Here is a 23,614-nt window from a genome sequence, read left to right as displayed (position 1 = left end):
TACAAAAGTATCCATTTCAAGGGAGAATATTTAATCACTTTTTCTTATTTGCATGTTTGAAAATACCCCTGTGCGAGTCCCTGTCTTTTCAGGGACCTAAAAGATAGGCATGGGTGCATATTTACTGTTACTCTGCAGAAATCTTCATAGACACCAAAAGACTGATGTGAAGCCAAAGCAGTTGTCTTCCTGTCCAGGGCGACTGTGTGGTGAAATAGTCAAACTTTCAGATATTTCACAGTCTACATGAATCACCACAACCTTTTCACCTTCAATAAAGTCTTGCATCATCGTAGACGTGCCCTGTTGATTAAATAGGTTGTCACCGAGATGGTTGCCAAGTTGTGGTTAAAGGGCCAGAAAAATAAGTACTACACTTAACCTACTTTATAATACTATCATCTGTAACTTAGACACATTTTATATTATTAAGTTAATGTTTTGCTGTTTATTTCACCTCATTGAAGTTTCATTATTTGATTTAGAAAAAGAAGAGATTTAACTTCCGTTTAGCTAGTGGCTGTATGTCCCTGTGAGTTTTCTTCTTTCCCGGAGAGAGATCACGTCAGGGAGAAGCTATTTCATCTGCTCACTCAGTCCTTCCAGGATTTCAACTGGCAGCTGTATTTTTCTGGAAATCTCAGGCAAACAGGGTCAAACTGACTCGCCATTTCTTTCTCTCTCTGGAAAGTTCTAAAGTCAAAATGAAACACAAACCATGCCCTTACACTCCAAAAAATAGCATTCCTTTTATTTGAAGTACTACCTGGAAGCAAACCCATCGGGCTGAATCAGATTAAATGTAGAAAAAAACAAACAAACATGACATTGTACACCCTTCTAGCACACGTTTCACATCAACTTGTCAAAAAAGAAAACGGGTCTGAATGGTCGAATATCGAGCTGCAACATAGTGAAAACATAATGCAGCCCCTGTTCTTGTCAAGCATGTGTTGGGCTGACTCCTTGGGCACGCTGAAGCCTCATGTCTCTGGGGAATGTGACAGCGTCAGACTGTACATGCCACAGGAACTGTCTGTGACAAAGACACACAGAGGAGAAGAAGGGATAACTGGTGGATCAACGAGGAGAAATCTAGTTCTCCAGTAGTTCAGGCGAAGTGAAGGAGAAGTTCCGAAACTCCTCCTGGTTGATCGAGGGGATCAGGGGGTCGTCGATAGGTGTGAGGGTGGGCTCTTCCTGAGTGAAATCTGGGTCAAAATTGTTGACGTCCTCTGGTGTTTTCTGGACGACAATAAAGAGGAATTAATCAGCAGTCAGCGACACAAGGTAAGTGAAAGTCAAACATTACGTAATGTCTGCTGAGTGTTTTCATTATCATTCCTACCACCATTACAATTCCATCAATGAAGTCCTGTAACTTACGATTCTGGGCTTGAAAGGTGGCTCTACTTCTCTACTATTCAGCTTCTCCCAATCGATGCCAGTGAAGAAGGCGTGGCTGGTCACTGCACTCTCTCCGCCCTCTGAGGCAACACAGCCGAGACGCCTGGCCGGATTTTTGGTCAAGAACTATGAAAACAAGAAGTTGAATGAACAGACTGACACTATAGACTTTATGATGACTAAAACATTGTTAATTATCAAGAAAGTGCATGTGTAAAAAGAACCAGTATAAAATATTGGCATCAGAGGATTTCAGCAAATTGTTTAGGATCTGACAAAGTGGGGAAATGTGGCGCAGGTCAGTAAAAAGATCATTTTTTGGAGTTTAGCCAAAACTGGACTTGAGCCAGCTTGACATCCAGTCTGTCCCCGCCTCCCTTCCCTTCCCAAAACAAAACACACACCCTGGATTGTGACTGGTGCCTTCCATAAAGTTTAACAGGGTTCAAAAGAGTAACTGAGGTGTCTCGACTTCCCGGTGTTGTACACAATAACACAATAGAGCATTAAATTACCTGCTGAGCGCCAACTGTTTCTACGCCACTATCATGTAATGCAGGCCAGAGGCAGAGGCCCAAACAAAACAAACTTCAAATTGAGTTGGAGTTTGTTTGTCTTGACTTGCCTTTAGGAACAAACTGAAAAAACAAATGTGTTTTGGAAGTTTGTCTGTCTCTTGGCTGCTGAGTTTGTGCACACCTGAGGGCTGACGGTGACATTCAGAGTAGACTTCAACACAACAACGAGCCTCCATCTCTACTTTAACAGTTTCCTGATTATCCCAAAGACATTGGAAACATTTAATACTCCCTGCTGATTGGTTAACCAGCTCTAACAAGTAAAAATGTAAAAAAAACAAGTGGAGGAACTTCACACATTACTGTTGACCATCTAAATGACATCATGTTTCACTGCTCATGCAGTTTCATTTAAGAGCACTATTCTGATTACCTGATTTGTATTTAAGTGGCTAAAACATATATTCAAAACCACAGTTTACCAGAACAGTACTTAAAGTGGAAATGAATGAGTCAGTAAGACACGCTGGGGTCGCTCAGTTCGGGAATTAACAAGACGACAAAATCTAGGGAAAAAAATTCCACTTGATGACTTCTTTCCGTGGTTACACGCCAGCTGTGCCATTCTTAATAGACAACCTGCCGAGTCAGCATGTCTGCATGAAGAAGCTGTTTTCTGACTCAACAGGGGAGCAATAGTCGGCCTAAAACTTTAAGTCAATCATTTAATCGTCAAACGGAGAGAGGAAACTAGTCATAAACAGCTTTGGATGTAATGGTACATGATGATGTTAATGAGGAAATGTAACTATCAAATCCATGATGGTTCCATCTTCAGCTTGAAGATTTTTTGTGTTTGAAGTAAAAAGCAACTTGAGTTGAGTAGCATTTTATAGTTAGAGGCTAAATGTAGATGTTTAATATATTAAAAGATAAACTTAAATCCAAATGAACAATGAACACTATTATGTTTGAACCCTAATAAATACATTCATTTGATAACCAAATTTGACTTGTTTTTTATAACCCTCAGTATTTTTATGCATTTATTATTCCTAACAAAATCAACATTTCTATGGAGATCCTTAGAAACTTAACCTAACGCTCAAGTCCATGAGGTTGGGAATGGGAACAAGGAGAACTTTACAACGGATCAACCCTCAGTATAAATAGTGCAGCAGCGTTCAAATCCACTCACGCTGTCATCCATCTTTACGTAACATGTGACACTGGGAGCTCTGACATAAATCACCAGGAGAGATCGGTCCAGTGCTTGCTCATGCGTGCCAGAATAAAAACATGAATAAAAGGAGGAGACGAGGGTGCTTAGGAAGAGGAGAAGAGGGTGCAGAGAGGAGGAGAACTGGGGGAAAAGAGCAGGAGGAATGGAGCATGGGGGTATCTTGGTATTTATAGCTTATGTGCTGTGGCTGGGCAGTCAACCATGCCTTAATATAGTTATGTAAGAGACCCAGGCCAAACAGCTGGCTGTCAGAGCGCCATCGGGCTGCAAGTCACTTTGCAGCCAGAGTGTCAGACAGTCTGAAGGACAACAAATAACAAACCTTGACATCAGATTTCAACCTTTGATATCTCAATATATGACACTGAAGGCATGTGTTAAACTGTCCTGGAATGCAGTTAATTTTAGTAACTTTTAGTAAATGTTCACACAAATCTTTGTTTATTTCCTGACCATGCTGGCCAAAGCCACACTGATAATTGATTTCCTCTTTCATTGGTTGAGTGGAATTCTTTCCTGCAATTGCTTAAAGTCTGACAGAGAATTTAGGGTTAATGTTTTGCAAAAGGATAAAGACTACATCACACCTCGCCTCTCTCATTTAGTTTTTTAAGATGATTAACTATAACACTGTTAAACTCAAACGAAAAGACTCACAGCTTTGAGTATAGTCACAGCCTCTTTACTGAGCCAAGAGGAGTAAACAATCTCTTCATTGAGGATAGACTCAAAGAGGTCATCTTCATTTTCAGCCTCAAAGGGGGCGTGTCCCAACAGCATCTCATACAACAGCACCCCGAGGGCCCACCAATCAACAGAGGGCCCATACAGCATCTCCTGCAGGATCTGTGGAAACGTCACAAAGCAAACGTTAAAGTGAAACACCACTGCACAGAGAGCTTTAGAGAGCAGACGAGTGTGCGGTTAGAGAGGCTACACAGAGGTGCCAGTGTTTCTGACAGCAAAGAAGCCTTTCATAAATTCATAAGCACGGTTCCGGAAGAAAGAAAACTCCCTTGATCATGGGGGCAGAGACCATTTTAATCCCTTATTATGAAAACCAGGCATGCCTTCCCGTCAGAAGGGAGGGAGCTGACCGCAGTGTTTGTTTTAGTGGGGTGGTGTGATGGAGCAGAGATGGAAAAGGGAATTGCATCATATGAATGTAAAAGACCTGGGCTGCCGGTATTTCAAAGTTATTATAATATATATTTGGATGCAATCTTTTAAAATATACTGTATATACAACATCGCAGGTGTGGGGTAAATAAACGATCCAAATATTTGTCATTAGAAGTTGTTATGATTCTTGACCAGTATTTATGTAAGGTGAGTGTACATTGATTCTGCAGATAGCAAATACTGACCTCTGGGGCGATGTAATCAGGGGTCCCACAGAAAGTTCCCGTGGCCACACCTGCAAATATGCCCTCTTTGCACATGCCAAAGTCTGCCAGCTTACAGTGACCATCTTTGTCGAGAAGAACGTTGTCCAACTTCAGGTCCCTGAAAGGCAAGATAAACAGAGAAGTCAGAAAATCTGTTATTTATGGATATATAGCAGATGTAAATGAAGACAGACGGATGTAAATTACAAAATCCAAATAAAGCCAGGGGTTGCTGTTATGTCACGTTTGGGCTCAGTCTTCATATGTTCCTATTTGCTGTTGTTTCTACTTATATTAAAGAAATTTGTGGCGAGACAATAAAGAGGTCTTCTGAGGACAGAGAAGCTTCTGTAGCAGCAGGAGCCAAAAACAGCAACATCAGCCAGGAGAAGACTGACACCTTTAGATGACAAATGGAAAAAATGACCTGATGCCATTATATATTTTACCTCCAGGGAAGGCTAAAGTAGAGATTATTTTTCATATGAAATATCAAATGACCTGAGGAAGTGTTCTGTAATGAAAAAAACGACTCACTATAGTAAACACGTTCCTTACTCTCCACAGAAAGCAATAAACAATTCTTAATATAACTTGAATCTAAACAACATCTACTCATATATAAAGTGTCCAAGGAAGCATTTCCTTCAAGTGCTGACTATGCATGTAGATACTCCCATAACTTAACACATGGAGAAATATCCAGATGCTTCTTTGTCATCTGACTGAGAGATGAAAGCTGCTGAGTGTGGGCTCTAGAGTTCATCTGTGATCAGGTGGACAGAAAAGATCATTTTATAGAGACTGACTAAAGCAAGATGGAATATACTCTACTGTCCCATGCTGATAATGAAATTAAATAACAGCATTTATACAACTTTAAAGGACCTTTTTTTTTATTTCCTGTCAGGCAGCTCTGGTTTGGTTGGATTTATCTGGTTTGGTTGGATTTATCCGGTTACTTCATTGTGCAACAAGTGACTCAGATGCTCATGGTGACTGTCCCTCACAGTCTAACAAACAGGCCTAAAGAGAGCTGAAGCTTCCACATCATGGCCACTTAGCTGTACAGCACAGTTTGGAGGATGTTTGTGTCTCAGAAAAACTAATGAGACTAAATGTATTCATGTTTAAGTGGGTGTTTGTGGTTATCATCTCCAGAGATAAGATACTGAACATTTTTGTTAGTATGACTGTGTCCATGTAGAAAAAAAATCTTAATCCATAGTCTTTTATTACCACGCTCTCTCTTCATTGTGGGGCTACAGAGGGCTGCGTGTAATGTATATAAGCCACAGCAGTGTACCTCAGCACACTGGACAGACAAGTGTGACTTAGTGTCTCTGTATGGAGTCTGTCAGTCAGACTGTGTGGAAACAAAAGCAACAATTCACACCTGGGTCCCTGACAAAAAACGGAGGTATGAACTTTATCACACTGCATGAACAACTAAGTGTAACTAAGTGTTCCACTTTCGAGGAAGTGCTGACAAAGTCTGTGACGCAGGCAGTGAAATCGTAAGACTGACTGTGGTTAGAGTTACGTTGCACAAGATGCAACATAACTTTATAAACCTCACAAAGGCGGTGATCACTGCAGGGCTGCTGCACGACATTGAGCAGCTGTTCGTGATACTGTATTCGTCACCGTAGACTTTTGTGAAATTGGCTTGTCTCAATTAAAATGTTTTGGGTTCACAATGTCTGAAATAAAGTCTTCAAATCTCAAGAGCCTTTAACAAAACAAGAGGTTTGTTATATCAACACATCTTTTTAAAAGACATGTTTAAACATTCTCTTAACTTCTTTTGGAGGAGGACGGAGACATTAGCATTCAACAACACATTCATACGACCTTATTCTAAAGAGGCAGTATGAACTCTGCTCTTCTTAAACGGATGGCCTGTAGCGCACGCTGCTACATGCCACATTATTTTAGTAGTAGCATGCAAACTGCTTGTGGCCTCTTAAGTTGACTGTCATGCTATGTGGTGCTGGCTGAAACAAGCCACATGGACCACTAAATATAACTCAGGATTAAGCTCACATGATGCCCCCTCGTTAACATCATACACTGGCAGGGACACCATTGCTTTGTCACCCTACTCATGCTCGTGGATAACAGCATCCTAAAAAAAGAACTCAAAGAATAAACTCAAATACCAAATGCTGGGATGAGAGCAGTAAGGTGATTACCGTAATGGAGATATTTGAAATTTGAGTGCACTTTTGTGATTTTATTTTGTTTTGTTTGATACATCCCCACCTTGTTTCAGTCAGGATTTTGTCACACACATTTACTGTAGTCAATTTGAAGCCTCCAAAGAAAAACGGATGTATAAGCCTGATTGTGTAATCAGGGGTTATCTTCTCAAACTCCATAAAGCTGTATTTACATTTTCCCTGTTAGGAGTATTCTGGATGTGTATTCTAAAAGTCTAATTATTTAGTTAAGATGGACAGATACTGCACTAGAATCTAGAAATCTTTCTGTTTACAAACATGTTGTATTTCTTTAGGCCCATCCTATTGGATGAGTGTTAGTGTTGCCTGATTCACACCTGTAGATGATGCCTTTGCTGTGCAGGAACATGAGAGCGGAGGTAATCTCTGCCGTGTAGAAACGCGCTCTTGGCTCTTCAAACTTCCTTGACTTCTGGATGTGGAACATCAGATCACCCCCATTCACAAACTCCATCACAAAGAAGAGCCGGTCCTTCAAAAAAAAGGGGAAGCAAGGAAATGACATTTACACTTTGTGCACACAAACCAAAAGAGCCTCCCAGAAGCTCCTGGGTTATTAAACAGTCCAAGAAGCCATGACCATAGACATTCAGAGATTGCTTCAAGGAGGATGCACGTCTGCTTCTCATAAATTTCACATGTCTGTTTAATGGATTTCTGTGCAACTAGCCGCAGCTGAAAGTCGGCCGGGCAAAAAAAAAGAACTGATAAAATCCATAAATCTTTCTTTTTCATTACAGACTGTGGTCGATAAATGATCTAGAAAATGAGATCATGGAGGGGGAAAAAATACTGCAGGAGAACGTGATGTAAAGATCTGCTCATAAAGCTTCCTAAGGTGATCGGGACATTCAGCCTCTGCTGAGTTTGTTTAGCTGCTCTGTGGTTTACAGTGGGCTGCTGTTTAACCTGAGATTACATATGTGATGTTAAATAATGATGTGCTGCACAGGCAAAGAAGGCGGCACTCTGTGTGAGGTCCAGGTGTGGGAAATGTAAACTCCAGACTAGAACATTTCTGATTTGACATTTCTATTGAATCTTATTGATTTCTATATTCTAAAATGCTGGTCACAATAATACTTAACACAAACATTTTCTTTTCAGAAATCTTGGCTTATTGTTAAGATTATTTTAAATTCCACACAGTTATTTTGTTTCTACTTGAACATCTTAGTAACCCTACACCTGAAGGTTGCCCCTTGGATAAATATGTTTTTTTTTCTATTAATCACTCATTTTTTGTCTGCTACTTCTGAAATATGTGTAAATGGTTGAGTGCAAACACTGAGAACCGGACAGTATAGGACAGTAAATGTAATATCACAAATAACCTTTACATAATACTCTGGACTTAAAAATGTCTTTAAACATTTTTTAGATCAATGTAAGAAAAATGTATCAATGGCTGGTGACTTGACAAGTTCACCTGCCACATCCAATGTTTATCACAAGTGTCACTTCTTCACTTCCTGTCGCTCTATTTTGACCTGAAGTTAAAGTAGGTCAGCAGGGGTTAAACAAAAAGCAGATTAGAAGGATGCAGTCTGTGTCTGAAGCACCTCGAGCTCCCTCTGAGGCACTGCTGCCACCTGCTGACCAATGTACACATTACAACTCTGAGTCCTTATTCCACAACACAAACTAACTGTACATACAACAGTATTTCTAATTCTACCCTGTTTGAGGCTAGTTACTAAATGAATTGATGATGTTTTGAATTAAGGGTAAAGTTTTGATTGGCATATAGAAATGTTTTCTGTAAGTGAATTATTCATTTGTTAGATTACCTGTGTTAAATGAGCATATTCATTGTGTTTAAATTAATGTATTGATAATCATGACAGTTAAGAATGGAAACTTATCTCTAAAAAAACTATGAGTGGAACAGTTCAATATTACCAATGTCATCATTAACTTTATAAGATACTTAAATACAAAGCATTTAAACTGGGTTTTATGTATTTATTTATGCTTAGAACCGATCACAAGATGATTGTTAAGAATTGAAAGATAATTATAACTGTATACTTTAGCAAAATAAGGATGAAGATAATTACAAGATACCTTAATTCAGGAATGTAATAAATAAAGTATATATACAGTTTATATACTTTGCATATTTTTTTATTTTTTTTTTGGGGGGGGGGTTCTTAGATACATGTAGTTACACAGCACTTGTTCATGCAAAGACTACATCTGAAAATATTTTTTTCAGAAAGGAAAAAGGTATTTGGTTAGAGATAAAAACTTGGCAGTATCAAGTCTGTTAAAGATTGTAATTTAAATACGGGCCTACTGAACTGCATCACACGTGTGCATATCTGTACTCACCGGGGTCTGGAAGCAGCAGTACAACTGTGTGAGGTAGGGGTGACAGCAGGCCAATGACAGAACCCTCTTCTCTGTCATGGTACACTCAACATCATCATCCTGCAAAATGATGTCCTTCTTTAACACCTTTACTGCAAACACTCGTTCGTTATCGTTGAGTCTCGCCAACATCACCTGCAAACAAAACACAAACACAATGAGTTTGATTGATGAGAATTCACGGTATTTAACAAACTCTGCATTATGTTGATTCAAGTCCTTTCAGAGCGGATGAACTTTTGTAGTAACTTTGCTTGGAAATTTGAATTAAAATCATCAGAAAGAAGCTTAAAATATTTCAGAATAAGATGTAAAAAAATAAATAAACTTGACCTCATACATGTTCCACTTCTTCACATTAGTCATAATTTATCCACACAGAGCATATTTCACATTATCCTCTCGTCATTCCCACCTTGCCAAAACTGCCCTTGCCAAGGACTTGAAGGAACGTGAAGTCTGAGATGCCAAGTCGGGGGGTCTGCGGCTGACACTCCCTACTCTCGCTCCCTTCAGGGCACTGCCCTCTCATCTGACCTGGACTTTTAGCCTGTCAGAGCAACATAAAAAACAGCACTTAGATCTGGCTGATAAAGACCACATTTAGGCCAAATGAATACTCATTCAACTCATTCTGGAAAAACTCAGCCTTTATACCACTGAGTTGCGTTTAGAGAGTCCTCCAGCCTGCAGACCCATCTCTGCAAGTCTACTGGCCAGCTCCACACTGTTGACCCCACAGTTGGGCGCGACGTTGCCTTTACAGCGGATGTGAACATTCATCTTACAGCCTGAGGAGAGCAACAATACAAGACAAGGAACATTTAATAAGACCAATTGGCGTTTGAGGTCCTGATGTTCAGACATAAACATTGATGTGAGTCTTACTTTTACAGTGCAGCCCCTGCCGGACTATTCCCCACAGCAGAGAGCCGCAGTGGTCACAGAAGGTGGGCGACTTGTAGTTGTGGTGGTTGAACTTGTGAGGGACATTGATGCTGAAACCCTGGTTAATGGGCTGCAGAGGGGAAAACACACTGTTATCTCTTTTTCACACTTCATGTTGTAACAGCGTGCTCCACCACCATGTACATAATTTAACTGCTCATAAGCAGCCACATGAACTGTGAACAATCTTTAGTTCCTATTTTTGACATAGTTGGACCTTGTTTCTGTGTTTATTGCTGCATTTGCTTCTCTTTTAATTTCCCAGAGGAAGAGAAACTTGTACTATTCAGCAAAATGTAGTGAAATGGAACAAAGATGACCAAAAGCTGAGATGCAAAGAAGCAAAATTGTATTTAAAGACACATTTTCAAGCTAAAATAGATGTACATGGAAAGATTTAAATATAGTCGGGTATAGTGCAGCGTTCTGGCTCAGTGGCCAGCTTAACATCAAAACAGGAACACGTACAGTCTGCTTATCAGTGCAGGTGGTAATCAGAGGTGTTTGTGTTTCTGCATGTGTATGAGGGCGTATAGGAGGGGGCTGTCTAAACCTCTACTATTTTTTTATCTGGTGAAAAATAAAAGTGACAACATGATTGAGTGTCTGATCACTTTGCTATTGATGCAATGATATGTGGATGTAAATGAGCAGCACACTGAAGTGTGTTTTTGGCTTTATTAAAGTGTTGTCCTACCTGTTCTTTAGTTGGCTTCTTCATGAGTGGACACACTGTGACGACGTGCTGGTGGCATCGTTTATGAACTACACAGGTACACACTAAAAAAAATAAAAGTGTCAAACTCTCAACTCCCTTTGAGTGAGTGTGCCAAAAGTCAGACAGAGTTTAAAATTAAAACACGGCCTACTCACCTTGGCACTGGTAACCCTGCTTTCCAAAAACACCCCTAAAACAGAGACAGAGACACATCAGATTCAGTTCACAGGAAACACACATACATGCAGGAAGCACTGATCACCGCTGCTCCACTGTCTCACCAGATGAACTCTTTGCAGTGGAAACAGAAGGTGGGCTGACGGAGGAAGGTGGACATGAACTTGTGTCCATTGACCTGGTGGATCCTCCGTCTCACGGCCCCCTGCCGCTTCCTTGTAAACTGCTTGTATGTTTTCTCTTGGACGATGGCGTCGTCTGAAATGCAGAAAGAGAGCTAACATTTGATTTCAAACAACAGGAATTAAAAAAGTGATGCAGGAAATGATTCCAGCATATTATTCCATAAGTCATAAGTTATTCTATAAATCCATATTATTATTTTTTGCACCAAATATCATAAAAGCTAAGGTTTGAAAAACATCTGAAGTAAGAGTGGATTATTGTCATACTGTGGGTTTTTATTTAAAGCCTTAATATTAATATTAAATTCCAAATTGTCTGGTATTACAATAAGAGCATCTCTTAGTTCATGATTTTGCTTTTCTCACAGCTCCCATATTTTCAACCCGGCTCTTTTAAGCTTCAAAGTACCCACCACGCACCTCCTCCTCCTCCTCCTCCTCCTCCTCCACCTCCTCCACCTCCTCCACCTCCTCCACCTCCTCCACAACAAACAATAGATGGTTAGTTAGGGAGTAGCCGGGGGGTTAAGCAGCCAAAGAGCAAGAGAATTCCACAGAAGTGTGTATACAGCTCCACATGGATGTAACTATATGTTCTCTATTCCAGTCATGTAAATAAACTGTTTGCTAGCAAGTTTTCCATGTCATCTAATAAAAAGGTGATAATTTATCACTATTGTGTTCACAGACTGCTGTACATTTCACTTTAAAACAAAAAGAAAAATAACCATGTTTAATGTAAAAACTGCTGAACTGTTCTGTAAATAATAAATGTCCATTACAATTACAATTCCATATTTTTCCTATCTGATAAAATTATCAGAAGAATATCATCTAGATTGATTTTCTCCTTGTCATCATTACTGTGGCATGACAGGCAGTGCAAAACATGCCGTATATTCTTTTGTTATAAAGTTTTATTTTGAAAGATTAATGAGATACAACAGTGGACAGAAAAGGCTGAGCAGAACAGCCCTTTAGACATTCAGTTGTGTGAATTCATGTGCACATCTTTCTGCAGAGGTGCATATCTGCATGGTTGGTGGCTGTGTATGAGCTGAAGCTAAAGTGAGCCTTGGGGAGGGGTTTGTGAGGTTAAAAACAAACACACATTCAAGCATTACTGAAACTGCCCCAGCAAACATGATGTGTTTGTGGTTTAAGTGTGAACGGGGCTTTACATGAAGAGATGCTCTACACTGAAAGACCTCAATGCGTGAACACAAACATTTTTATTTTTCTCTGCTGAAGCTCAATATTATATTACATTACATTATATTATATTAGGCTATATTATAACAGATAACCCTCCCAGAATGACTTAGATGATACATTAATTTTGATTCAGCTAACTTCAGTGTAATAATAATGCATATGATGTTAACCTACTGCGAATGATCCAATGGGTGTTAAAATGTAAACTCAAAGCATAAGGTTCAGTCTTTAATGACTAAAAAAAACACATCAGGAATGGTGTCTTAACTGGTAATCACGAGTGAGTTTCTTCATGTCTTTGCATTACCACATGACTTACTGTCCCCCCTTTGTGTTATCTTGAAGGCCCTCACATCCCCCCCGAGGTTTACCAACACACAGAAATGTATTGTTTGCCTTTCGGGCAGTGTCAATTTTGCTACTTTATAGAATCTGGCTGGCAGTGTGGCAGGATGATGACAGATAAAAGATCAGGGAGGAATAATGTGTATAGACATAACCTCTGAACATATGACGTCTAAAGAAAGGAAAAGAGCATACCTGGCACATACCAGCCAACTTCAGTCACACAGTGACGTTGTGCACACCTATTCTCAGAGCCTCTACTGTTACGCAGGTATATATTAGCTATTAAAGGCCTCTAGCATGTGAGAAACTTTGAGCTGTGGTTCAACAGTAGCAGACTTACCATCAATGAAGGATCCAGTGAGTGTAACATGGATGTGAACTTTACCCTCTGGCTCCAAATCCATCTGCAGACACACAAACACGCAATGTTATAATTCTGGGTAATCAAATTACTAACCAACAGAAACAGTACACAAAGATATTAAGATCCACCACAATTCCAACAAGACTAAATTATAATTGGAAAAACAAATCTCAACTAACTATATATACCCCCAAATAATATATATTACTAAAGAAAGCTAGATTTATCATTCTCATTTAGCTGACAGCAATAAAGCCCATTTAATAATGTGGAAATTATAGTGCAAAAGCTCGGTGTTAGAGGCATGGCATTGAGCATCAGTCCTTCAGGAGACATGCAGCTATGTCGCTTTCATAGTTTTTCATTCCACAGTGTGTACGTAATGTCGGAGGAATTTGGACACCGAAACAGAAAGAAAACAAAGCAGGTCTGGCAGGTCTGGCTGGTTGCTGAGGTTGTGTTGACATTGACATGATATTGCTGGGCAATTAATCAAGTTTGAATTTCAATTATGATTTTTGCTTCCCATGATCAGAAAAAACAAAATAATCAAGATTCAATGATTACTGTGCCGCATGTCGTGTTGTTCATAAGTTTTGTCATGAGTGGTTAATGTTTTAAAGTGCCAAAAGAGTACATCACCACTACCTCACATACAAATAATTGTCATTTATTGAATTATATTTTGTAGTTTGATTTTTGGGCCTTTTGCCTTTTTTTTTCGACAGGACAGCGAAAGAGAGACAGGAAATGAAGGGAGGCGAGGTGGCATGCAGCAAAGGGCTGCGGTCAGTTTCCAGCTGTAGGTCGCCGCGACGAGGACTTAACTTCTGTACAAGGGGCGCATGACACCTCCACGTTATCCGGCACTCTTCCTGTATATATTTTTTCCACTTACTTATTTAATTTCTTGCCCTTAAAGACTTAAGAGTCTTTAAGTTTGATAAATGCATGTGAGGCAGATGTTGTAAAATCAACAAGTAATTGTGTTTAAGAATTGTGATGTCAATTTCATTTGAAATAATCCTGATTGTGATTTTTACTAGAATCGAGCAGCCCTACCTGATGATCAGCTGAGACATATGATTTAAAAAGTCTAAAAAGTGGGAGAGGGTCTTTTTAGAGGCAGAACAGAATACTTCCTGCAGTAACCATTGAGTGGAAACACAAGTCGCGTTATGCTTTAGATCTATTAATGTTGCACGTACCCCCCCCGCCTAGAGAAAAACAGTTCACCCACAAAACACATACGGTTTCAGTTGTGACCACTCAGTTCTTACTTAAGTGTAGAACTTTTCATTTCAATTTAAGAAAGAGATCATTTCATATCTTTTCAAACATCTCCATATTGTTTCCATTTACCTGTTGATATCGTGCGTCTGAATCTACAGTCTAGACAGCCAGTTTGACTGTGACAATTTCCTTAGTGTTTGTGTCATCTTTGGTATTTTAACCATTTCCTTTGTCCACAGTCAAGGAAAGAACAAACTGCTGCAATGCATGTAAGAAATTAATCTCTCCTCATGTCTATTGAAATGTTTCTCTCCTCATGTCTACTGAAATGTTTCTCTCCTCATGTTTATTGAAATGTATCTCTCCTCATGTCTATTGAAATGTATCTCTCCTCATGTCGACTGTAAGAAATGTATCTAAAACTAGGAAATTTCAAAGGGTTCACATACTTTTTCCTGCAACTGTATGTGAAATGTGGGTGATGGCAGCATGATGGAGTAGTTTAAAGCAGAACTTTGAATGCTTCATCACAGATGAGGAAGTGTCTTTTTTAGACACAGGCGATGTGGCCTGTTTCACTCGAGTAGACAGAACACTTTTCTGCGAAGCCATATCTTACTCACTTTCAGTTTCAGAGCCCCTTGGGTTGACTTCTACACTTAAAACCTGAGAAACAATACCAACGTCACAGATACCACAAAATAACATATGTACACCATATGATTTAAAAAACTGAATAAGTGAGCAACAAGTCAAAGAAGTGACAGTGTGCTGTCATGACGTGTTAACAGGTGGGAGGCAAAGGAAACGGGCCTCATGTTCAAATGCCATATGGTTAATGTCTCAGACAGATGATGTCAGTCCTGACACTTCATTATTAGTTAAAGAAGTAAGTATAAGTTCCTTACTTGTCAGTGTCCTTTACAATTGTTTGTCACTATATTGACAATTTTAAGTAAAAAGTTGGAAACATAAGTAAAGAAGTTGTTTTGTCAGTTTACAGCAGCAAAGACTTCAAGTCCTCTGTGTGTTCATTTAGTGAGGAGTTGAAGTCACTGAAAAAAAGTTAAAGGAGAAAGTAGAACATCTCGATAAGAGTCAGAGTGAGTATTTTACAGTGAGCCCCCGAGCGCAGATCAGACGGTGGGAACGATGTGATAAACAGCAGTGTGGGCGTGTGGAGGCCTGTGTCTCAGACTCAGTGGCCTCATGTGTGAAACAAACCAGCCCAGCAGCACTCAATACTTTGCAACAAAGCACAAAAAGCCTTCACGGCTCAGATCCAGCTGATAACAACTTCAAGCTTGTGTCTCAAAGTGAGAAAGTCAGATGCAGTAACAAGTAAGACCAAGCGCTCTAATTTCATGCCACTGGGGGTCTCTGAAGATGTGCAAAACCGTGACTAAAAGTTGTGGTTCGAATCATCAAAGAAAAACATGTGTGCTTCACTTCTTCAAAACATCATGCCCATGCTAATGACACTTCCCCTTACTACAAGGCCAATTCAATATACTGTAGATGTCATGTATGGTGAAAAAATGCAGACATGTTGTGAAGGTCCACTTTCCATTCATTTAAAAAAATATGTTATTTATCTGCATTTGTCTTTAATGTATTATCTGTATCACTTTACTGCTACTTTGAACATTGAATTCATTTACTTCTGAACCACACATTCCACCATTATAAAGTTATTCATGGGTTATATAAAAGGGTTTTGCTGAATAATATAAATCATCCACATGGTTACTTAATTATCCTAAGCTTTAAATTAAGTAAGGATTGTCGGGTAAAAAACTATCACCAAGGGGGTAAAGGTCTGCAGACAGGAGACAAATCTGCATGTAATGAACGGTGATGTGCTTAGCAGTCGATACCACCTGAGAGTGCTCCAGGCCTGGGCAGGTTCATGTTACAATCACTGACACCTGCAGTGGCTTAAAGTCCTAGAGGGATGAAAGTAAGTCGTCAGAGGTAGGAGTCTGGAAGAGACTGAGACTCATATGATGCTTTACTGAAAACATTTGAGCTATAATAAAACTACAACCTAATTTGTCAAGTGTGAAAAGATGTGGTTAACTTTGCCCCCCTACCATTGGACACTTCTATAAGGGATGTTTGTCCAAGCAGCTCAAATGCTGTGCAGGCTAAGGTATTGTATGTTTGTTTGTGCACCCTCTCTGAAGAATTAACACCTCAGCACCCACTGGTATGTGTGACTGTAGACCATATCTGCCCATGTTCACAGGAAATATTCTAAGCAGAGAAGCACAAGATGTGAAAGGTCCACATCCACTCGACTCTACTCAAAACAAGACGAAGATGTGCTGTGAATATATGAAGGTGTTATCCTTTTGTAATCCTGTACTTAAGAACACTGCATAGGCCTCCTGTCAGACAACAGCAGGGCTGGGCTTAGTGCAGACGACATGCTGTCAAGGCGTTTCTCGATAAATGTCAGTGACACATGTTATGAACAAGCTTAATAGCATGTTTTGTTTTCAGAACCTCCTCCCAAATATTGATCAGCATGTGTCAAAGCTCTACAATATTCACTCACTAGTTTTCTAAACAGCCATAGCTGAACAGGCTGTCATTTCTTTCAGGCAACCAACTGCATTAAAAAGGATCAGGTTTGGCTGCCTCGCTCAGCTCGTCTATGGGACACAGAGAACATAAGACACAATAGCAGGAATTTTCTTATAGTATGGAGACATTTTTTAACTTGTCAATATGCCTCTATAAATTAACCTTATTCGCAAAATGCCGATATTGTCTTTGACCACATTTTCATGTGTTTGTATTATGCTCTCATATTGCTCACAATAGTGTTAGTTTTAATTCATATCGCACAAGTTATTTGACACACAGAAGGCCATATCAGAACAGAACAGGCGTGTTATTTCAAGGGTTCTGGTTGGTGTCTCTGATGTAGGGTAGAGTTCATTCATTTCATTTCATATTTGATTTATTTGCTCATTTCAGTGTATGATTTCCAACACAGCATACCATGAACTATTTTCTGAAAATACACTGTCCGTCAACAAACAGGAGCAGGAAGAAGTAAACTTATAATACCTGCCCTCGTCTTAAAAACATACCGTTGATACAGATGCAGATGGCTTAGTTGTTGTTAACTTTTTCTTTTACAAATCATGTCAAATTAACAGTACTGAAACAATCAATTAGGCCTACAACCGTCTCATAGTTGGATACATACCCAATGTATCTGTACTAAAGTAAACCAGGTGTTGTTATTGATGCATTAGACAATACATTCATCGAGATCTACACATAAAGGTAAAATGATGGGTTGTCTGCAGGCTACACCACCTGTAGGCCTACATCTCTGCTGCTTTTGTGTCATGGCCGCGGGACATATCGTATCAAAGAGATGCAGAGATTGCTAGATGTGGTTTCATTTTATCAAGAGCATCTAAGATTCAGAGCAGCATCAGGAGTAAGATGGGGGTACACCTATCTGCAGGTCCAGCTTACTGACTAGCACAGCTACATGTGATGCATACATCATGCCACAGCTCTATTCTACATTACATGACAGGCTAAGAAGATACAGTATGCTATGGGATCAGGTGATTTTTGGATTTAAAGAAAGGTTGTGGTGGTATACTCTGGGGTGTTTTGTGGATGGGAGATGGTAATTGACCCTGTTACCTGTTTACTTTTGCATAATAGCCTATATTACCTTGGTAGGTTTAAGATACTTGTCACTCACCCATCCCTCGAAAGTATCTCCTGTGTTGGAGGTTTTGATGAGGTCCTCAAACGGGATGATGCAGTTGGCAACGAAGTCATCATATCCGATCGGTGTGTCGTGAAAGACCGCCAACTCGATCTGTTTCCCGTTCTTCACGTTCAGGCAAAACTCCTCGTTGTACGTCGGCGTGTTCGTTTTCTGTTTGGTGTGAGTTTGTCCGATTTTTAAGTCGTCCACCTTCACTATAATGTAGGGGTCCAGACCTGGAGGGGCTTTGTTAAAGATGACAGAGTGGCGGAGGGAGAAAGTGGTCGGTTTCAGGTCCACCGCCTCACCTATCCGCACCTTCAGGTAACCGTTAAACTTCATCTTAATTAAGTTAAGGTTAAGCCTCACGCGCAAGGTAAAGGACAAAAAAAACGCGTCATAAAAGTGACCTCTTCACATCGACGGCATATCAACAACAACAGTGCTGTCATAAGTTAATTGTTAAAATCTTCATACTGTTTTGGTGTCACCTCTCGCCGTCTGAAGCATTCATCCCGAATTAAGGTTTTTTCTTTTGCGCTTCACCTTCACAACACGGACGTAAAGCTGTCAGTCAACCCCCGAAACGCGTTTCTGTCTCAGCAAAAACTTTCAGTTAGAAAGAAGGAAGCCACAACACTGATATGCCGAGAAGTTCCGCATTACTTGTCTGAGAGCGACACCACACTAAAAACACACGAACCCTCTCAACCTGTCACTGTCGGCTTGCTATGTCACATGGGTGCATTTGTAGTTCTTCTTTAAAGTGTGTTCCTGTAATTACCATGATGCATCGCTCTGTTCTCTGAAGGTGCTGTGATGGCTCACCTGTCATTGCTTGTTGGGGAAATACTGCCATCAAGTGGCTTTTTCTTAAACTACAACATAGCCTATGAGAACGTTCATATTATCGGCTAAAAGAGTGCAAGTCAATTTTAATCAATGATTATTATCAAAAGTACTTGAGGGCCATGATGTGAAGCTGAATGTCTCTACAGAAATGAAATATCCATTTAATGAAGGGATTCAGTGTTTCTTACCCAAAATTATTCCCTGGTGGAAAATAAGAGGGATGTCATCCGTTTTGGAAAATAAGCTCTGTGGTACATCTACTAGTCTACTGGGGACTACATGTAGCCTGCTATTGGCTCCATACTGATTATGGCTGCTGAAAACTCATGTTCAACATTTGCAGCATAGACATTAAAAAGGCTTTTGGATTCAACACGTAGGCCTAGTCTAAGTATTTTTGAAAGAATGTATTTAATCTCAAAAGGGTTGTGTCTGAGTAGTCAAAATGAAATGCTGTAACTGATCACAAGTCATGGACAACCCACTGATTAGATTTGTTGTGTGCTGGCTTGATTTGTAAAATTATCCAGTCAATCAGCAGAAAAATTAGGAAATAATGGAAGTCCATTGTAAACCTTGGTTGATTTAGTTAAAGGGTATTTAGTTTTAGTTTTGCTGTGATTTTGAGCTCTATAAATAAAAAATCAGTGATGGTTTATTTAGATATTTGAGGATATAATCCTTTGATTATTTTTGAAATTGCAAAATATTTATGGTGATTTGGACCTCTTTACCTACAAATCAAGCATCTGTTTTACTTTTTTGTGGTGAAAACGAGGCAAAAAAATCTTCTTTTCTGATATTTACGGACCAAAATATTTTTGGGATTAAAAAAGATGCAGAAGGAGAGTTCCAGTTGCTAATAGAAATTCTGTTGAGGTAAAAGTAGACGATTTTTGTTAATGAATTAGCCTTTTCTTCTCTCTGTGATATCGTTTTCTTCTTAAAAATGACATGCTGTGTGTGTGTGTGTGTGTGTGTGTGTGTGTGTGTGTGTGTGTGTGTGTGTGTGTGTGTGTGTGTGTGTGTGTGTGTATGTGCGTGTGTGTGTATGTCTCCCTCTCTCTCTCTCTCTCGGGGTGCCGTGCCCGCTCCATTCATAAATGCCAAGATCAAAGTCTCCACTTTATTGGTGTTAGACTTGACCTCTCACCCTACTCTGCCAAATGTCAGCGCTTCACATCTCTCTGCTCCAGCTGTTATAAATAAAAAACCGAGATCGCAGATCTAACACATCCCTGGGATACATACCGTCTTGTAGACAACATCTCAGAGTAAGAGGTGACCTTACTGACCAGAGAAGGTCGTAATGATGAAGCGGGCAGATTGCATCAGGGCAGTGAGTATAAACAACAAATATAGCTACACTTAATTTCATCAGCAGCAAACGCTAGATATTGTCTGGTTAGCCTGACGGATTAAAGTGAAACATTTTATACCAGAAGTTTAGACTACACAATCCCCTCCATCACCAACTAAACATTTCAGTAAAATTCCGTAAACACTCAAAACTTTAGAGTTGCAGTGTTTTTAATGTTTGTTTGTTTTTTTTGTTTTATTGTGCCATTGTGTTTTAACACGTTGTGTTTTAAATAAATGGATGAAATGTGTGTAGTGTTTCATTATTCCAGCAGAGGGCACAATGAGACTACATACTCAGTGTTTTTCTCTTTACTTTTCACCAGCTCTTCTCTCCCTACCTCTCTCATTCAAAATGTACTTTTACATTTTTTTATTTATTATTTTTTTTATTTCTACACTACCCGTTTTCCATACTCAAAAGCAGGCATGTTTAAAGTGAATGATGATTTGTTTTGTTACTCTGTTTTACATAAAGTTTTATTTTTTTCAAATGTGTGGCTCTTTTCCCTGCATCTTATCCTCCTTCCCTCTTCCCCCCCTCTTCTATCAATCATATTTCAAGCTAACTTCTCCTCTGTAAGAGGTTGTCACGGCTTGAATTATGCACCCATGGGAGTAGTCTGCAACTTCTGAACTAACACATAAGTCAAAACACAAAATTCTGACATGCACATGTACATGTACACACATAAACACATGCACTCTTGGTCACACTCACACACACACACACACACACAAGCGTATATATATCCATAACAGTACTTTCTTAAGGTGTATCTCCCCAAGTTAGCAAAATTTGATTGCACACAAGCACAAGGCTGGCTACCAAAAGCCTCCCATATTTCAGAGCTCCCACAGACTCGATCTCTGCATACAACTTTATTTCAGCCACCTGTAGAGTTTCCATATTCGATTTATTTCCGTGTGACCCAGAACAGCTCAATCCTCTGGATCCTTGCCCAGGTATACACCCTATAGCTGCAGCTAATGAACCAAAGCATCGCTGCCAAAAAGGGCAGCGGGGAATAAAGAGTGTTCAGCCCCGATCTGGAGTAGCCCAGTCCCAACTTGCTTGACCCCGGTTAGAGAACTCCTGCTGGGCCAGTATACACCCCCACTAAACTACCCTCTATCCTGCAGTCACAAGATCCCAACCTTTCCTCAGGTAAGTCTGCATAGAAACATATCAAAAACACACATGCAAACACACACACTTGCACTTAAATCCCTGTGGCTGTCTGAGGTGGAAGTAGGGTCGCTCCATAAATCACACCTGTAAAAGCTGATTTGGTTCCAAATGTTCTTTATTCACAAGTGGTGTTTACGGTCAGTGTTCCAGCATTGGGGAAATGATTTATGTTGTAGCTTATGCTGTGGAAAAGTCCATGAGATTGTTTCATATTACTATTTAGAAAAAATTGCCTTAAATAGCACCTTCATCAGGAAATCAAGGTAGAGAGATTGGGTGAAATACACCAAAGGACATTATAGACTTGAAGCTGTAGATCAACTCCTCTTCTGATTGGTTAAAAACAAACAGCATCGCTGAGAGAGAGAGAGAGGATACTGACAAAAATAGGTTGTTGTGAAAAGTGGAGGAATGTGACTGTCTGAGTTGGACAGCAGAGCAGCGCATAGTGTAGTAGAGGGTGGTGGGGGGGCTCTGTCACAGCCCCTCCAGGGTAATTGGCTCCAGATGTGAGGCAGCGTGGCCCCTGCGCCAGCAAGGCGTCAGGGCTGCATTAAAAGCTCAGCCCGGAGCTGATGGGATCGCAGAGGGACAAGCTCACCCCTACACACCAGCCCAAAAAAACACAGCTTCAACCTCATACTTTGCTGCTGACCACTGACACTCCATGAATGCCCCTCCGCCCTGTTGCTCATCATCAGCCAAAACAACCAAGCACTGTAGGACAATCCCTCTTTTTTATTTTCCGTAATTCATGACCTTGGTTTCGGCTTGGACAAATAAAAAATCGTTCTCCAAGGATTGTTAAGTCTTTGTAACTCTAGTGACAGCAATCTTTGGGTCAAATCAATTTCATGCCATTGTGCTGCAGCAGTTGTGTTGGCTGTGTTGGCTGACTGTTGACTGACAGGCAATTTTTACCCTGAACAGCATTATGTTTTCAGCACACTATGGTCAGGTACAGGGAAAGTCAGCAGTGCTCAGTCATGTTCTGGCATCCTCAATGAAAGTACAAGTTTATAAGATATAACGCTTTAGTCCAACCTCTATAGCTGATCTTTTTTTTAATGGGAAGTCTGTACCGTGTAGTATTCGTGTGCCATTTTTTCTTATTAAATCTCTAACAAAGAATGAAGAATGTGAGTGTAAATAGATTCAATTCCACAATGTCCAGAGGATCCAATGTGTAAAAAAAGAGTCCTCAAAGCAGGAATGCTCGCACTGTGACACAAGGAGCATGTTTACTGATAGAGTGTGGAAATCGATTAAAAGCAGAAAAGCTGCATGCAGTGATGGTGGAAGAAGGGACGGGAAAGACAAAAAAAAAGTTAGATTGAAAGCACTTCATCAGTGATGACATTTACGTATCGATGGCATTTGCTGAGTTGCAGTCCACGACCCTGACTAAATGAGAAAACCACTCATCATGCCAGCCTAGCATTAAAAGGCTTATGTGAAAAGACCCTTGAAGCACCTTTCAGCCAGGAATGCCTGTTGAACAAGATTATGCGGATAAACAGAAAGCAGATGTGCATGTACTGAGCTCTGACTTCCTCTACCTGTAAAGGCAAGTGGATCTAATGTTGTTAAAAATACAAACAGGAACATAAAGTGGAATGCTACAATGAATCTGCTTTCTGCCAATACTAAATTGTAGAGCCTCAAAAACTAAACAATCAAGACTGTTAGGAGCTTAATGTGATATAATCTAGTGACTCCCAAACTATTTATTTTTGTCAGACATATTCCCACACCCCTGTCAGATAGGATAGGGTTTTGAAACTAATTTTCAAGTGCCTCCCCTGACCGCATGTCTCTGAAGGAATTTAGTGGGGGTAAATGTATTAAAGATCATCAATACACCAATGTAATTTTTCATTTCTTTGAAACAAATCCTTAATTAAATATAAAAGTGAATTCTCAACTGAAAACTGGGAATTCCTTCATTTTAGTTGAATCAGTTCCCCCCCCCCCCCCCCCCCCCCCGGCAATTGCAGATGTAGGCCCATCAATTTATAGGCTGGTTGGTATTACTGATCTAATATATGAAACAGAAAATGTCAAACTGTGTCAGGGGTCGAAGTAGCGACATTTGGATCAAACCCA

General features: G+C 40.0%; 1 protein-coding gene across 1 annotated transcript; it reads right to left on the bottom strand.

Annotated features, from left to right (window-relative positions):
* Positions 1-724: 724 nt before the first annotated feature.
* prkcha (protein kinase C, eta, a) lies at positions 725-18,798 on the bottom strand. The gene is made up of 14 exons (XM_061062554.1): positions 18,097-18,798; positions 13,104-13,167; positions 11,120-11,273; positions 10,994-11,028; positions 10,818-10,900; positions 10,061-10,190; positions 9,830-9,963; positions 9,588-9,722; positions 9,134-9,307; positions 7,117-7,271; positions 4,536-4,674; positions 3,826-4,014; positions 1,387-1,533; positions 725-1,245 (listed from the first exon to the last, which is right to left on the bottom strand). Exons 1-14 carry the CDS (start codon positions 18,445-18,447, stop codon positions 1,096-1,098), a joined length of 2,040 nt encoding a protein of 679 aa, XP_060918537.1. The 5' UTR covers positions 18,448-18,798; the 3' UTR covers positions 725-1,095.
* Between the last annotated feature and the right edge of the window lie 4,816 nt (positions 18,799-23,614).

This window comes from Labrus mixtus, chromosome 18, assembly GCF_963584025.1.
Source record: "Labrus mixtus chromosome 18, fLabMix1.1, whole genome shotgun sequence".
NCBI lineage: Eukaryota > Metazoa > Chordata > Actinopteri > Labriformes > Labridae > Labrus > Labrus mixtus.
Note: the sequence above shows the minus strand (reverse complement) of the source record. Positions and strands in the feature narration are given on the sequence as shown.

Coding starts and splice junctions, on each gene's coding strand:
- prkcha (XM_061062554.1), bottom strand. CDS start 18,447: ATGAAGTTTAACGGTTACCTGAAGGTGCGGATAGGTGAGGCGGTGGAC. Junction 9,964..10,060: donor GCAGGGGCTGCACTGTAAAA/GTAAGACTCACA, acceptor TGCTCTCCTCAG/GCTGTAAGATGAATGTTCAC. Junction 4,015..4,535: donor CTGATTACATCGCCCCAGAG/GTCAGTATTTGC, acceptor ACGTTTCCACAG/ATCCTGCAGGAGATGCTGTA.